The sequence below is a fragment of the Maylandia zebra genome, linkage group LG20 (assembly GCF_041146795.1).
Source record: "Maylandia zebra isolate NMK-2024a linkage group LG20, Mzebra_GT3a, whole genome shotgun sequence".
NCBI lineage: Eukaryota > Metazoa > Chordata > Actinopteri > Cichliformes > Cichlidae > Maylandia > Maylandia zebra.
In genome coordinates, this window is record NC_135186.1 from 19,985,181 (window position 1) to 20,001,566 (window position 16,386).

General features: G+C 40.1%; 2 protein-coding genes across 4 annotated transcripts in view; both read left to right on the plus strand.

Moving 5' to 3' along the window:
• The first annotated feature begins 553 nt into the window (after positions 1–553).
• ndufb11 (NADH:ubiquinone oxidoreductase subunit B11) lies at positions 554–6,726 on the plus strand. Its single transcript, XM_004570908.5, has 3 exons — positions 554–782; positions 1,710–1,840; positions 6,535–6,726. The coding sequence occupies exons 1-3, from the start codon at positions 609–611 to the stop codon at positions 6,662–6,664; spliced, it is 435 nt and encodes a 144-aa protein (XP_004570965.1). The 5' UTR covers positions 554–608; the 3' UTR covers positions 6,665–6,726.
• Positions 6,727–9,670: 2,944 nt separating this feature from the next.
• LOC101471057 (regulator of telomere elongation helicase 1) overlaps positions 9,671–16,386 on the plus strand; it is a 43,253-nt gene continuing 36,537 nt past the window's right edge. For all 3 annotated transcript variants that reach the window (XM_076878320.1, XM_076878319.1, XM_076878318.1), the window contains exons 1-2: positions 9,671–10,003; positions 13,777–13,972. In XM_076878320.1, the coding sequence (XP_076734435.1) occupies positions 9,902–10,003; positions 13,777–13,972 (298 nt within the window). In that variant the 5' untranslated portion in view covers positions 9,671–9,901. The remainder of the gene's footprint in view (positions 10,004–13,776; positions 13,973–16,386) is intronic.

The following is a 16,386-nucleotide window of genomic DNA, read 5'->3' on the forward strand; positions in this document are numbered from 1 at the left end:
ATTTCAACTCTCTTCCCCTTTCAGTGTCACACAGTCAGCATTTTACTGAAAAATAGATGATCTGCGTCCAGCAACATGAATGCAAAACTGTTGAAAACATGACAAAATCAAAGCTGAAGAAATGTTTTAATCTTGGGATTTATCAAAGAACATTAAAAAAAACAAAAAAAACAAGCAGAGGACGAGGCTGTAGTGACAGATGTAGCTGTACTGAATGTCAGCAGCGTCAGGAAGAAGGAACACGAGAAGCTGGAGAAGAACCAAGAGCTGAGAGGAGAACAGGGAGAGCTGTGGAGCGTGTAGGGGTATGATATGGATCAGCCAGTTTGTGTTAGCGCTCTTTTAATCTTAGCAAACAAAATAGTTAAAGCAGATTAATGAACTTGCAGATATGCTAGGTGGTTAGTGATGTGTGGAACTGTGTATACACACGTAAATGTTGCCTGACATTTTTTTCCGAGTGTCATTTCGGTCCACACTCCATCACAGTTGGTGGCGGTAATGCAGCGTTTCGGTTTTTGGTAACCGTAAACAAAAAAAGAAGAAGAAGAAGAGTTGAAACCGTAGTTTCCGGTTCCGGGCTAACAGTATCCTTCACAAGTGGCAAAATGTTGACCCGAATTTCGCGGTTTGGGCTGACTTTGCCCCGGTTACTTTATAATCCACCAGCCCGGTTGGTCTCCCAGTCTAAAGCGAACAGTGCTACAGGCTCAACCGCGGTGACGGAGCTCCACCCCGAGGTCCAGCATTCTGGTCACGGTGAGGTCAGCCCGTATGTCAAGGTGAGTTCTGCTCGATCAGATTTGAGGACAGCATGCTAATGTTATTTTTACACAGTAAAGGGCTTTACACACCGGACGCGTTCAATTCTGTGGTTTAAATTATTCTCGGACACCCCCATTAATGCAGCCGTTCACGCCGACCGCGTATTTTCACTGGACGAATTTACGGCATTTATTTTTTCCCAACCAGGCTCGATTTTTGCGGTTCTTCAGATCCAAATAAACCGATCTGATTGGTCAGATCGGTTTATTTTGCAACAAGTGCGCTGAGAGTTTAAATTGCGCACCAGTTCTGAATATACAATAGTATCGCAATGATTAAAAATAAAAATTCATTGATTAAAAAATACTATTTTTACCGCAGACATACAGCTAGCCTGCTCTGGCTCAGTCGGTTCTCTGAAATGATTTGTCTGCCCGTGAGATCTGATCAGGTGTTCGTTTTGTTTCTGTTTGTTTGTTTGTTTTTTTTAAGCAGTGTATTTTGTGTGAGAACCATTGAATCTTACAAGGCCGCTATTAATTTAAAATAAAACACGAATATGCCTATCAGAAAAACAATTAATATTTCACAAATGTGTAAATATCAAAAACTGTCCATAATATTAGACTGATTTTAAAAGCTGCTTTAAGCTATTCCCTGTCAGAAGAGGTCACCTGATAATGCAGGAAAATGTCTGTGGGACATTTAAGCGTTTGCAAATTCTTCAGTTTATTCCTCAGGTTCAACTTTCCTCTGGCTTGTCTAGATGTAGTCAGATAAGGCGGTTTTAAGTCAGATTCTCCTGAATAAAACAAAGAACTTTAGTTGTTCTGTTAACATACAAATCATATCAGAAAGTGTAGACAGGCCAGTATCATCCTTCCAGTACTGACTGAAAACATGTTGGATACTTAAACTGGTCCCCTTTTGTGGGTTTTTTTCAGAATCCGGAATACCATGGCTTCTCCAGCGATCCAGTGGAGGACGAGTGGAATATGAAAGTGGGCTTCTTCTTCGGCATTTCAGTTGCTCTCGTCATTGGAGGAACTTTTATCCACTATTTACCCGACCATGGGTGAGTTCTCAATTTATCTTTTCATATCAGCTCATTTATATGGTGGCTAGACTTAGCTATGGTTCTTTGTCAAAGGACAGAGTGAAAATGTCAGATGTCTTGTCCTAAGTTAAAATAGGATTATATACACTACTCGTCAAAAGTTTCAGAACACCACAACTTTTTTCTTTTATTGAAAATTATTCAGTTTAATGTCTCATTGCACTCTGAAATGAAAGCATGCTACAAATAAGTAATTGGAGTTTAAAAAAAAAACCAAACAAGTCATGGAATCAGTTTATAGACCAAAATTCTAAACCTTTACTCATCAAAGTAGCACCTGATATAACAGCTGAACACACCGGCTGCATTCTTTCTACAATGGAAATCAAATATTCTCCAGAAAGTTCTTCCCATATTCCCATCTTCCTTTTTTCCCAACATAGTTCTGGCACAGCTTGGACTTGTGTTTTGGGTCATTATCTTGCTGTAGGATGTATTGCACTGCAGAATGCTGTTGTAGCTGTTTTGGTTCAGGGAGCCTCTCACGCTGTACAAGTCACCGACCCTGGATCCAGCAAACAGCCCCAGACCATCACACTTCCTCCTCCATGTTTGACAGTCGATGCCACACACTGTGGAACCATCCTTCACCTACTCCACCGCAAAGATCCTGTGTGATGAACCCAAGATTTCAAATGTTGATCCATCAGCCCATAATACCTTCTTCTTCAGTAGTCCAATGGTGGTGTTTCATGTCCCAGCCAAGCCTCTTTGTCTTATTCTGACGTCTGGCTTTCTTGCTGCAACTCGTCCTGTCAAACCTGCAGCTCAAAGTCTTCTCTTCACAGCTGAAACTGAGACTTTCATACTACGACCACTATTAAGCTGCTTGAAGCTGTTGTCCTGTGAGCCGCCTATCACACAGCTGTTAACTTGTCCTCTGATTGAGTCGTGTCTTTGGGTCTGCAGACCTCTTCCTGTCAGTTTGTTTCTGAGCCTTTGGATGGTGAAGGAAACTGGACTCACTGACACCTTGACTTTCTTTTCAGTTTCTCTGTAGGACAGACCGACATTTATAAGTGTTATGATGGTCTGTCTCTCTTCCATTGTTAATCACCTTTTTCTCACCATTTGTGTACCATCACACTGCTTTCTGCAGTACAATACTGTTCAACTGATGCTGACGAGCATATGGTACCACAGTGTGTTGCAACACTTCTTTAATGCAGACACAGGGGGAAGTAATCCAGAAAAGTCGGAACAGCTGTAGAAATTAGTAGCACCAGCTTTCAAGGCTTGATCAAGCTCCATTGTTGCAGAACAGATTACATTTTTAATCCGTTTTTGTATAATTCTGAAATGTACATGATATTTCCCCCTTTTTTTAACCTCTGGCAGTTCACCGCTTTGTACCATTTCAAGCTATTTATTGGACTTGAATTGCAATAAATAACTGGATAAATGTGGGTGTTCTAAAACCACGCGTGTGTGCGTTATGTGTGTACACGGATTCTCTGTCACCATACCACCAACAACGGCGGGCTCCCAGCACATAATTTCAAAACCCCTGCTGACCCTGACCTCTCAGCATAGGTTGAACTTGGGATATAATTCAGTTTTACTAGAGTAAAAATAAAATCAGCTTAACACCTGATTTGATTGTGGCCCATCGAACCATTGACCCAGTAATGGCCAAGAAAAAGACTAAAGGCAGCGAGGTGTCCTTTCAATGTAAAGGTATGATCAATAATTGTCGGCACCACCAAGACTTATATCCAAGTTCATTTGTATGCACTTGTATGTTACTGATATATTAAGTGTGATTATATTTCAGTATAGTGGTGTGCAATTCTTTACCAGTTTGTACCAGTTCCTACTTGGAAAGTCCACTGGTGTCTGCTCAGATCTGCAAACACTTTAAACAACATTCTTTTAGTTATTATCCTGAGAAATGTGTGTTTTGTTTTGGCTTTTTTTCATGTTTTTATTTTTTTATTTTTGGTAAAGCGTCATGGTCAGAGGACGCTCCAAACTAGTAGAGCAGGGCGATATGACCAAAAATATTTATCTATGTCATTTTCTTATCGTTGCCCGACATTATACCAGTATTACCGTGAACGGTATGGCCCAGCTCTACAAACTAGTCACCAGTTCTTGAAATTGTCCCCATTTTGGCCTCATCAGAGTACCTTGGGATTAAGAACACTATGAATGCTGCAAAGTGAGCCGTCGTTTCTGAGCCGTGGTTAAGCCAGCCGCTTACATTTTCTCACCAGGGTGGAAATTGGCACCTGCCGCTGGCCAAATGTGGGTAAATTTCTGAAGTGGTGTGTAAATGTGAACAATGCACAAGCCACTGTGGTGGGTTTCACAGGAGGCTGTTGCTAGCATCAGCCTTGAAGAAGTGCAGTCCCTATAAGAGAGTGAGGTAGATGAAGGTGGAATTCACGTAAGAAAATCGACAATTCGGGCAAAATGAGTGGCTGCTTTGAACATGAGCCACCCTCAGTATCTAAAGTGTAGCAATTAATCCCCACATGCTGCCCTGCTGAGGAAACTAAGATGTCCTAACCAAGCAATAACTGTACCAGCCCGAATAAAAAGGAAAACTTTCAGTAATCAAACAAAATGAAATAAACTTATGTTTGCATGATGGCTTGATTCATAGTTAATCATCCAGGTAAAGAAATCCCCACAATGTTGATTCTGTTTATCTCCCCCTGAAAACACTACATCCAGTTGAATGAACTTCCTGTCATTAAATGTAATTGTTTGAGCGATCACGAAGGGCCGATTTTATTTTTGTTTTTGAATCCCCTCCCTGATCAGCTGTGTTCTTAGGACTGTGGTTAGAGGCGTAGCTGCCACTGACACGTTACATGAAAGGACTTTGAAATCTTTCTGATTCCATTCTGGCCCCTTTGAGCGCGTCCGTACTCGAGGCTCGTCTGTTTTTAACAGTTCACATCATCTTTGTCGCGTTTGTGTAATACAAAGCAGCAGAGGAATAGCGTGAGTGAAAACACTTTCTACATCCTTTTTGTGAAAATGTTATTTTTCACACCCTCCTGCATACACTCAGTATTTTGTTCTCATGTATTTTTTATTTTTATTTTTTTGGGTTAAAAATACAACTGCTTAGATCATCTGTGTTCTTGTCTCGTAGTTTGTGTGTGAGCACCCGTGTGTACACCTGTGAGCATGAGCTAGCTTTTATTCAAAAGGTTCCTTCATGTAATGACTGCTAGAGGGTGTGGGGGGGCCACAGCCCCGTCCTCCAGGGCATGAAGCAGGTATGGAGGAGATCCAGGCTCCAGACATCCAGAGGCCCTCAGAACACAGGAGACCAAGGAAGACCAACGCTTATCAATATATTAATAAGCAATACTTGGGAGCACAGCAGACGCTAACTGAATATCAAGTTAATAACACTTTATTTTTTTTTAAAGAGTGACTTGAGATTAAGAAACTTAAATTTTACAGTTGGAATATTTTTAAAATGTAAATAGAATGAAAGTATTTGCGAAACTCTTTAGAATTGCCTCACATAGAGGATTTAAAGTATAACATGAGGCTTGCAGACAGCAGCGTTTGTAATTGTAAATTCATGAAGGAAATTGTCCCTTTTCCAATCAGTTATTGTCATTAATAACACAGTAATTTAAACTGTGGCTCTACTGAAGCAAGGTGCGAGCAGCATTATTGTGCATTAGTGATTTTGCATTATATCCATTCAAACAGCATAAATTAAAAGTAGCATGTATGTAACCAGATCAGTAATTTTCCCCCACTGTTTGCATCGGCAGCTGCTCTCCTCCTTAGCTGGGTTGTACTGGATGGCCTTTTTTTTTTTTTTTTTTTTGTAATTTTCTCAAAAAGAAGTTTGTTTCCATCTTTAGCGTGAACGATTTTCTTGCATATTTTACAAAGTGCTGCTTTGTTGGAGGCAGCTGAGGCAGCTGAGGCAGCTTCCTTTTTAGGTACTAGCTCATCGTAGGCTGGCACATGGCTCTTACTCTCTGACATGCTCAGGTTTGTTTCTATTTTACACTAGAGAACAATAATGCAAAACCTTACAATAGTAATGACATCACTATGACATTTTTATATTGCATAAAAACATAGACTGATATTATTGTGGACAATATGATATAGGCACAGCCCTCGTCTATGGTACATCACTAAAACATCCAGACGGTCTGGACAAATCTCATCGGTCTTTGTTCTGCTGGAGATTTTGTAAATGTTCTTGTTCCTGTTGTTGTCAGAGTTTGTCCATAACAAACACAATGTCTGAATCTGAGTGTGTTCTTAGGTTGTCCAGGAGACTTGTGCATTTATGTCGCAGGTTGATTGATTGATTTTTGTATCACTGGATCTGCGGCGTGTGTTCTAGACACTCACGTAAAGAGAGAGGGTGAGCTCTTACTTGATGACTGCCCGGTGGTGAGCTGGATGGGTTGGTGGGGGAGGATCCAAGACACCATGCAAAGAAAAGATCCAAAAATGTAACCATCAACTCTGATTTAACATGGACGGATGAAAGTTGTCCTGTTGACAAAACATCACAATTGAATATTCTTTCTGGAATTCATGAGGGTCTAAGTGGAATAATGAAATGTTTACACCTAAACTTGAGTTAATTATTGTTTAATTATAGGTTTCATTCTGATTTTCTCACCGTCCATATCTGGTGTATTTTTGTGTTCCAGCATGCGGCAGTGGGCCAGAAGAGAGGCCGAACATTTGATTCAGCAGCGCGAGGCCGATGGTGGCCCTCTCATAGAGGAGAACTACTATGACACAAACAAAATCATTCTTCCCACAGCTGGAGGACAGTAACCTGTCCACTGTAATACCTGATTATTGTATTTCACTGATAAAAATAAAATATGTGTGTTGAATTTTGTTGTTATTTTTTGTGGACAGTGATGACGTACAGTGGCATTTTACTCAAAGCCCTGCTTGTGTCGTGGATGTCGATTTAGATGTCAGCCAGTCGTCACCTCTGTTTTTTGTAATGGGATTGTTATGTACTGTAAGTATTGTAAGATGGTGACAGAAATCTTACAGTAGGAGGTGTAAGACATATTAATCCGAGCCAATAAAAACATAGAATATGTTTGACCGTACCTGTCAACCCTCAGCCTCTTCTATTTAAAAAATACACTGTAACTTCAGACACCACATATCAGTATGTAACCATAATAACTGGGTACTTCTACGTTACATGACTTGTATAAAGCTCCTAGCCTGATATAATTCTGAAAATGAAAGACAATGAGAGAATATAATAACTACTCTGAAACATTTTTACAAACAAACCACTCATCCTAAAACACATTGATGAGAGTAATCGCACTACTACACATATTACACAAGTCATAGTTACTGTTGGGACCAAGTAGTGTTAATTATATTAATATTAATGAAAGACCTGAAATAAAACTGTATTCATGAAATAGACTAGAACTTACAGCTAGAGTTTCATAATCTGCATCTTATACACTTTGTTCACTCCACAGACATGCAGAGTGAACTAACAATGTCAAGCCTTTGTGTTTTCCCCAAACACTAAGGATTTGAAAGAAAAGCTCTTTCCATGATGACTTTGTAGTCACTTTGGTGTACTAGTGAGTTACACGATTTGTATAAAAGTCTTTGCCAAGAGGGCAACAGAAGTCACTACATAGTATAACACATAACAATATTCAGTACAGACAAGTGAATCAACGCAATAGCAAACATTCAGCATTGTTACAGAAGAGCGATTCTCTCGCTCCTTTAACCTGGACCTAAACTCCCCCACTGTGGCGGCCCAACACTCCCACGTTTTGTTTAAACGTAAGTACTGAGTGTGTAATCCATGTTTTGTATAAATACATTTGACAGCACGGGTAAACCTTTACACAAAGTAGCTATGTAGCCGTCACTCACACATCACGGAGCCGTTGGTATTATGGTTTGTTTTTGATCATAGTGAATTTCATCACGCAAGCAGTTCATTAGGCATAAAGAAAGCTCAGACAGGACCACTCGAGCTACAATTCGAGGAGACTTGTTTATACCCCACAGACGGACAGCATTTGGGCAGAACGTCCTTTCTGTCCAGGGTGGCCATCTGTGGAACAGTCTTCCTCAACCCATTAGAGAATGCTCGACATTCAATTTGTTTAAGGCAAAGGTTAAAAACTGGTTATGGACAAATCAAGTGTGCGATCATGTATGAGTTGTATAGTTTTAATGTTTTATTTGGGAACAGAATGGTGTGTATGTGTAAGTTTGGTGATGGAGTTTTTATTATGAATGAATGATGAATTTTTATGAATTATTATGTCTATTTTTATGCTTAAGGACAACAGATGGAAATTAGCCCTTGGCTATAATCTGGTATGTTTACATTCATGTAATTTTCTTTTTTACATTTATGTTCATTAACATGCACTGTCCTAAATAAATAAATAAATAAATCAGTCTGTTAGTTAAAAGTGGATTCTGAAATTAAGTAAAAAAAAAATGCTGGCCAAGTTTTGGGGGGATTGTTGAGAGAAGATGAAGAGTTCAGCAGATTGGTGAGACACTGGAAGAGCAGAAAGATGAAGAAGGTGTGAGAACACCTGCTTTAAGGAGAAAATATAGTTTTGTCTGCTTTCAACAGAAAATGTAATTTGCAGCATTAAGTGACTTCATCCTCACTACAATCCGTTACTTAAAGAATATGTTTATACTATAAAAAGAGACGCCAATAAAACTCTTTCATTAATTACAGGCGATCTATTTCTTAACAATTTTCATGACAGATGTGTGGGGTTCTTTTTCTTATGCAGGTTCACTATGACCAAAACTCCAGACTCCCAGTAAAACATCACGCCAGTGTCACAAGATAAAGTTCAGGAAAGTTTCTGCATAGTTCAGAGGCTGCTCAGCAGAGGATGAAGATGTGCGTGAAATGGACTGTTACGATTGGTCAGAATTATCCCATGAAAATGTTAACTTTTTTTTTATAAAGAAGGAAAACACATGTAGTCTTTTCATTTAAATGTATATTTTTAAGTTAATTAAAATCAAAGCTAACGCTATGCCAGCTTCTCACTTTGGTTGACAGTGTAAAACCAACCTGATGACATGAACTTCCAGAAAACCTAAAAGTCAAACAAACACATTCAAAGTTTCAGGGCTGTGAGCACAAACGAAGCCGTCTGAGCCCAAAAACAGCTGTAAATCAGTGTGGTCGTTACAGTGAACATCGCAGACTTTTCTCTGTTTGTTTTACTATATAAATTGATTTATTGTGAGCAGCAGGAATATTAACAGATGGAGAAATTTGCTGAAGCACATCGATCACTATAGTCACAGATCTGTCTTTAACAGTCTCATTATTTTTTTCCCCTTGTTTGTATGAAAACATCTGCTGATCACAATTACTGACAGTCTGATATAATAAGTAGCTTTGTTTGGAATTGTGCAGGGCATGTCTGCATCATTGTTTCACAGAAAGATGTAGTGATAGCCAAATTGGTCAGTAGATGTCACTGTGGAGATGAGTTTCAGATTATTTTAAAGCCTCGCTCATTTCCTTTGCGGCACTTTTAGGTACAACACCGGCATCGACGCGCGTTTTGTAGTCCATCTTCTGCACGTTGTAGTTTTAGCGTGGCAGACATCAATACTTTGGAGACTGTAAAAAGTCGTTGCGATTCTCAGTGCACTGCTTTTCTCCTTATGAGTTATCCTACCCATTTTCCCCGGACCTGCTCACTTTTTCCATTGAAGGCGAGAAAAGTGGTTTAGAAAATTAAAGGTTGTTGTTGGAGTGTTCAGGATTCCGTGACCCTTTGAACGCACCAGTCGTCAGCGTCACAGTGCGCATGGGCAAGTTAACAGAAAGCTGGCGCGAAACAACAAGAGTTGGGAACTCCTTTCTACTGAGTCTAAATGAGCCAGTGTTAAAAGTACATTATACCACAGTTCAGCCATTTTAACGGGTCAAACAGTAGAAGGGACTACAGCGCTAGAAGAAGTACCTCTCTAAACAAGAACAACTACTCTTGCTGCTGCCGACTGACGCCAGATGACAGAATGCCTTCACTGACTCTTAGCGGAGTGGCTGTAAATTTCCCTTTTTCTCCCTACGAATGTCAGAAGGCATACATGAACAAAGTGATCGAATGTCTTCAGAAGGTAAGAATCGACTGACATGTGTATGTCTGTTAATGGAAACGAGCTGCAAAGGGCAGTACTGAGTAGCCACAGCTATGCGGCCACCATGCTCACCGTTTGCCGCATGACAGAAGTGATCTCGCATCTGCTCGCGCAAAACGCCGCTTCCCAGAAAGCACAACGGCGTATTGCCGACATATATCTGCTGTGTCTGTCGGGATAGGCGCCGTTTCCTCTTTGGGAACAGGTCGTTTAGTGGTGCTTTGCCTGCGTTTCAGGTGGCAGTCGCATCTACGTATTGCTTTAGCGACTTCCTCCTGCTCTCTGTGCCATACTCATACAGGCTGATCTTCTCACTCAGGTCGTGGTGTAATGTGTGCATTAAAATACAGCAAGCATTCCTATATTCTTTAGTGATAGAACAGAGCCAGACAGATACACACGTTAGCTGTTTACATTCCGTCTTCTTCTCTTTATTATCCTATACCTGAAGAAGTTACACACACACACATAACATGGCGTGGTGCCCACTACTGGCGATAGCTTTTATAACACACAATATACCTCGGCTCATACATAACATTATGAATTAAGCAAAAAAGAAAAGCACGTGGATACTTAGTTCCTTTCTAAAATTCAGTGTAGACTACTGCAAACATCTGCTTAGGAATGAAAAGTGATCCAGGCACATGTATGACCTCTTTTTGAAACCTCAAAACACATTGAAGATGACAGAAAGACAACATATCCTTAATAAAGGTGAAAGTAATGGTTTTGCATCTTGATTTATTTTCAACATATACATTCATGCACAGCAAGACTGTGACTGAAGAGGATTCTGATGCAGCAGATTTAAAAATAAAGTAATCGAGTGCAGCTGAATGCACAGATATCTTTCAGGACTGTACAAATACACAAAATGAATGCATTTTAAACAGCTTTATCCAAGAAAAGACATTTCAGCAGGTCCAGAGTAAGCAAGACTTTACATCTTCTTCTTGCAGAAGATTTTTCATCATCTTCAGGTGTGTGTGTTTTGATATGAATTTTACCCCTAAGATTGCAACCATTAGAGGAACTGATTGTAATCAGAATCCACAACATTCAGCTAAAGAGGTTTCCTCCAGGTGAATGTGTTAATGGAGTTACCCTTTGGTAAAAAACAAAATGCTGGAAAATAATTTATTTTAATATACTTTGACTTTTATGTTTGAGGAACGCTGGCATGAAATGTGTTATCTGCCCAACATAGCAGCTAAGCACAGTTTTCTAACAGGGCGCCATCCGCAACAGGACATAATCATTAGGCGATCGTGGCTCAAGAGTTGGTAGTTCGCCTTGTAATTGGAAGGTTGCCGGTTCGAGCCCCGGCTCGGACAGTCTCGGTCGTTGTGTGCTTGGGCAAGACACTTCACCCGTTGCCTACTGGTGGTGGTCAGAGGGCCCGGTGGCGCACTGACAGCCTCGCCTCTGTCAGTGCGCCCCAGGGTGGCTGCGGCTACAATGTAGCTTGCCAGCACCAGTGTGTGAATGGGTGGATGACTGAATGTAGTGTGAAGCGCTTTGGGGTCCTTAGGGACTAGAAAAGCGCTATACAAATGCAGGCCATTTACCATTAGCTAATGTTAGTAAACTCTCTGTAGTTTTTCAGACAAACACGTTAATATGATATGAAAATTCACATTATTTTATGTAGATGACTGTTCATCTTCTGTGTCTTCTATTTTCAAACTGTTAGCTTCATTCAAAATCCACACTCTATTTTCAAGACACACTAAATCACCAGGATGGATTGCCCGGAGAGTTAAAAAGCGTTGGTGAAATGGGGGTAAATTATGTTGGCAGTATGTCGCTGTGCTATACTGGATGAAGTGTGATTTATCGAATACGTTCCTATGTAATGCTGGTGTTGCAGTGATGTGCACCACTGGATTTTTGTAACCTCTTCCATTGTGTTGCTACAGTTACAGCTGGTTGAAGAAATGAGTGTACAATCATATTGGTTTTTAATTCAAGTTCAGTTTTATTTATACAGCACTAAATCACAACAACAGTCACCTCAAGGTGCTTTATATCGTAAGGTAGACCCTACAATAATACAACAGAGAAAACCCAACAATCATATGACCCCCTATCAGCAAGCACTTTGGCGACAGTGGGAAGGAAAAACTCCCTTTTAACAGGAAGAAACCTCCGGAAGAACCAGGCTCAGGGAGGGGCGGGGCCATCTGCTGCGACCGGTTGGGGTGAGAGAAGGAAGACAGGATAAAGACATGCTGTGGAAGAGAGACGGAGGTTAATAATGATTCATAATTAACAGCAGAGTGCCTAACACCACTCATCACAGTGAGTCAAAAGGGGTGAGAGATGCTGAAACACAGTGCATCATGGGAAGCTTCCAGCAGCCTAAGTCTATTGAAGCATAACTAAGGGTGGATTCAGGATCACGTGACCTAAAGTCAAAAGTCAAATTTATTTATATAGCACATTTAAAACAACAACTGTTGACCAAGGTGTTGTACAATTAAGATAATTAAAAGAAATAAAAGCATAGGGAGATATGATAAGAGTTAAGAAAGAGAATCACAAAATTAGAAGATTTGAGTGAGAAAGAAGATAAATAAAAGTAATACAAACTCATCCTGATTTAAAAGCCAAGGAATAAAAGTGTGTTTTCAGACGGGTTTTAAAAGTGTCCAATGTTGGGGAGGTCCTGATGTGAAGCGGCAGTTCGTTCCACAGTTTAGGAGCAGTCACAGCAAAGGCCCGATCTCCTCTTTGCTTTAATCTGGACCTCGGGACAGCCAGGAGCAATTGATCCGCAGACTTCAGTGATCTTGCAGAAATGTACCAGTTTAAAAGATCAGAAAGGTATGAGGGTGACCTAGCCCTGACAAAAAAGGAACCTGACTTTTTAACAGTGGCACCAAAAGGCAGCACACACAATAATGTGTTTCAGTGTGTTGTTTCACGTAAACCAGACACTAATTTTCAGCATGCCTCCATAATAAAAGAGATTGGTGATAAACTGACTTGCTTATGGTCCAGATCTGTTTTAATACTTGATGGGGAAAAAGACATGACAAAGGAGGCTTCATGTCATGGGTCTGTCCTTACAATTGCTGTATAGTTTCTATGTAAGAATAAATAAATAAATAAAATAAATAGCACTCTGGTGACCTGTCTGGGGTGTACTCTGGCTCTTGACTGCTGACAAACAGCTGAAATAGCCCCCATGTTAAGTTGAGAACTGATTTTAAAATCAATCTTGAATGTTTTTGAATGATAACATATTACCCAAGCAGGGCATTTTGCTCTGACAGTGAAAGCTTACTTGTGCTTCTTAGTCTAAATTTACCAGGCTCTTCTATTATTGAACTACCTCTAAGTTTGGGTTCTGGAGCCAGACGCCTTCCCTGCTTTTAACATTGGGCTTCAAACAATCCTCTTTGAACTGGATCAGGTGACCCTGAACCATCCTTAGATTAGGCTGCTGGGGAATGTCCCATCTTTGCACTGAACATTCTGGTTGTCTAGTTGCTCTGATAGTTTGCTTTGTGCCATGGCGAGGTGTATGTCTTACCGTTCAGCTGATCTGTGCAGATAACTGCCCTGATAACTGAACCTGGTTCTGCTAGAGATTTCTTCCTGTTAAAAGGGAGATCTTCCTCCACACTGCCAAGTGTTTGCTCATAGAAGCATAGTCTAATACCTGGAAGTCTCTAATACTGCAATATTGTCACTATCACAATGTGGGGTTTTTCTGTTTAGCTTTATCTGTCTGGTTATTTCAGAAAGTCAATGGTGTTCTGGAGAGCCCCACAGGCACAGGTAAGACTTTGTGCCTACTGTGCGCCACCCTGGCCTGGAGGGAGAACTTCAAGGACACCATCTCTGCTCGGAAGATAGCAGAGAGGCTGGGCAAGGAGATGTTTCCAAACACACCTCTGTCTTCCTGGGGGACAGCTGCCACTGACGGTGACAAACCAAGTATGTTTGTATCATCTGCACATCACGAGTCATTTCTAATTTTACCGGGCAGAAAAGAATAACAGATGCATATGCACACATACAGACATGCTGTGTGCTACATTACTGTGCAAAATAAAATGAGCTGGCACTGATTTCTTTATATTTTGGTAAATGGACTGTTTCCTATGTAGTGCTTTTCTACTCTATTTGAGTGTTCAAACCACTTTATATTTTGTTAGGAAAATAGGATTTAACAATTTACTGAAACATGTATATGTGTCCAAACATACACAGAAATATTGTACATAAGGCAAAATCAGCATTTGTACAAGTTTAACAAGGTGGAAGTCAATATTTGGTATGATGACCATTATTCTTCAACATCGTCTAAACTCCCTCTTTGTGATTTCTTCAGGAATAGTTCCTTTTGACTTTCAGTGGATGTTCCAAAGCTGTTCTTTGGTTGTCGGCTACTTTGTGTTCCATTCCCTGTCAATATGATCCCACACTTTTGAGTTATGGTGAGATCTTGGGAGGTCAACCATGACTGATGGTCTTCCATTGTGACTTTCTTCTATTCAAGTATGCTTTTAAAGCATTGGCAGTATGTTTGGGATCATTGGGAATGGCTTAAATTTTCATAACCAGATGTCTTTAAGATGGGATTGCATGCTGGAGCAAAGTCTGTATTAGAGCAGGGCGATATGACCAAAAATATTTATCACGATATACATTTGAAAATTTGTGATAACGATATAACTGACACTAGATAAAATACTTTACAACTCCACAACTTTATTAGTGAAAAAAAACATCTATGTATTTTCACTTAAACAAGCAGCTGTTTTTTTTTTTATGTGCATTAAAGTTATATAAAAATTTAACAGTGCAAATGCAAATTCCTTGCTCACAGTTTAACCAAAAGGCATTTCCAGTGGAAATTGGCCAACATATCCTCAGCATAACCATGTATAATATCCACAAAACTTAAAAAGAGGTTATACACACACAATACGGTAATATTATGTTGAAGCACAGTACGTATCACTCCGCCAGGCTCCTGACTACGATAGCTGTAATGCTCCGACAATCCATCAAGCGGTGCGGGTTCGTAGCTTAGCAAAGTCGTACTAAAACATTTGACAGATTTTCGAGCGCCGTGTACATAAAATCGTTTCGAGGTCAGTAAACACAACCAGAGTTCATACATAAGGCCCATTGGATTATAAGGGGCACTGTCGATTTTCAGAAAAATCAAAGGATTGATTTTAAGTGTGCCGTATTTTCCAAAGAACACGGTAATAACGACAGCCCACTAGCATGCTCTACCAAAAATAGTGCTTTGTTGTGTATCTGACGGACGAAAGCCAAACCAGTTCCACACTGAAGTTGCAGCATTTTTACAAACCAATTCTGGTTCATCTGTTTCATTCAACGATTTGCTTTTTCCGACATGTGCGTATGAAAACAAAGGCACTGCGCATGCGCGTTTTACCCATAATCTATCGCGATATTTCATTTTGCTATCATTGCCCAAAATTATACCGGTGTTACCGTGAATGGCATGATATGGCCCCGCCCTAGTCTGTATTCATAAGTTCACCAGTTCTGACAAAAGTCCAACACCACTTGTTGAAATACAGTCCTAAGCCATAAAGCCTCGACTGTGCTTTACAGATGACTGTAGACTCTTACGTTGTACTTCTCTCCTGACATCCTCCAAACATATTGACAATAATTTGAACCAGAACTTTGATATTTTGATTCATCAGACCCGTCACCATTGATTGTCATTGATTGTGTAATTTGGAATACTTTGTCCTTTTCTCTGTATCATGTGTACACAGAATGTAGTGTAATTCAGTTCAGTTTTATTCATATAGCACCAAATTACAACAACAGTTCCTCAAAGTGCTTTTTATTGTAAAGACCCTACAATAATACAAGGAAATGGAGAAAACCCCAACAATCACATGACCCCCTATGAGCAAACACTTTGGTAGGGATGGAAATGGATAAGAATTTAGCAATTCCAGTTCCATAATCGATATCACTTATTGTTTCGATTCCTTATCGATTCTCAATGGCTCTACTTTGAGGAATATATCAAAGACCTTGCCTTCATGCAAATCAGTTACATCCTGCATGGTCAAATGTTTGTGCATGTTGGAGATATTTGCTCTCTTTGCTGTGATCAGTGTTGGTGTCATTACTCCAAAAGAGTAAAGTTAAAAAAAGTTACTACACAACACTTTTCGTAAAAGTAATGCAGTACCTTACTTAATTACACCCAGGACAAAGACATTTGTTATATTACTCTGTTACAGTCGTAGAGAAGCTTTGTGACATGGCTGCTGACAGTAATAGCAATCGAGGTTGAACCTTTGACTGCAATGTATAGGTTTCTTACCACACCTAGGGTCCAAGCTTTC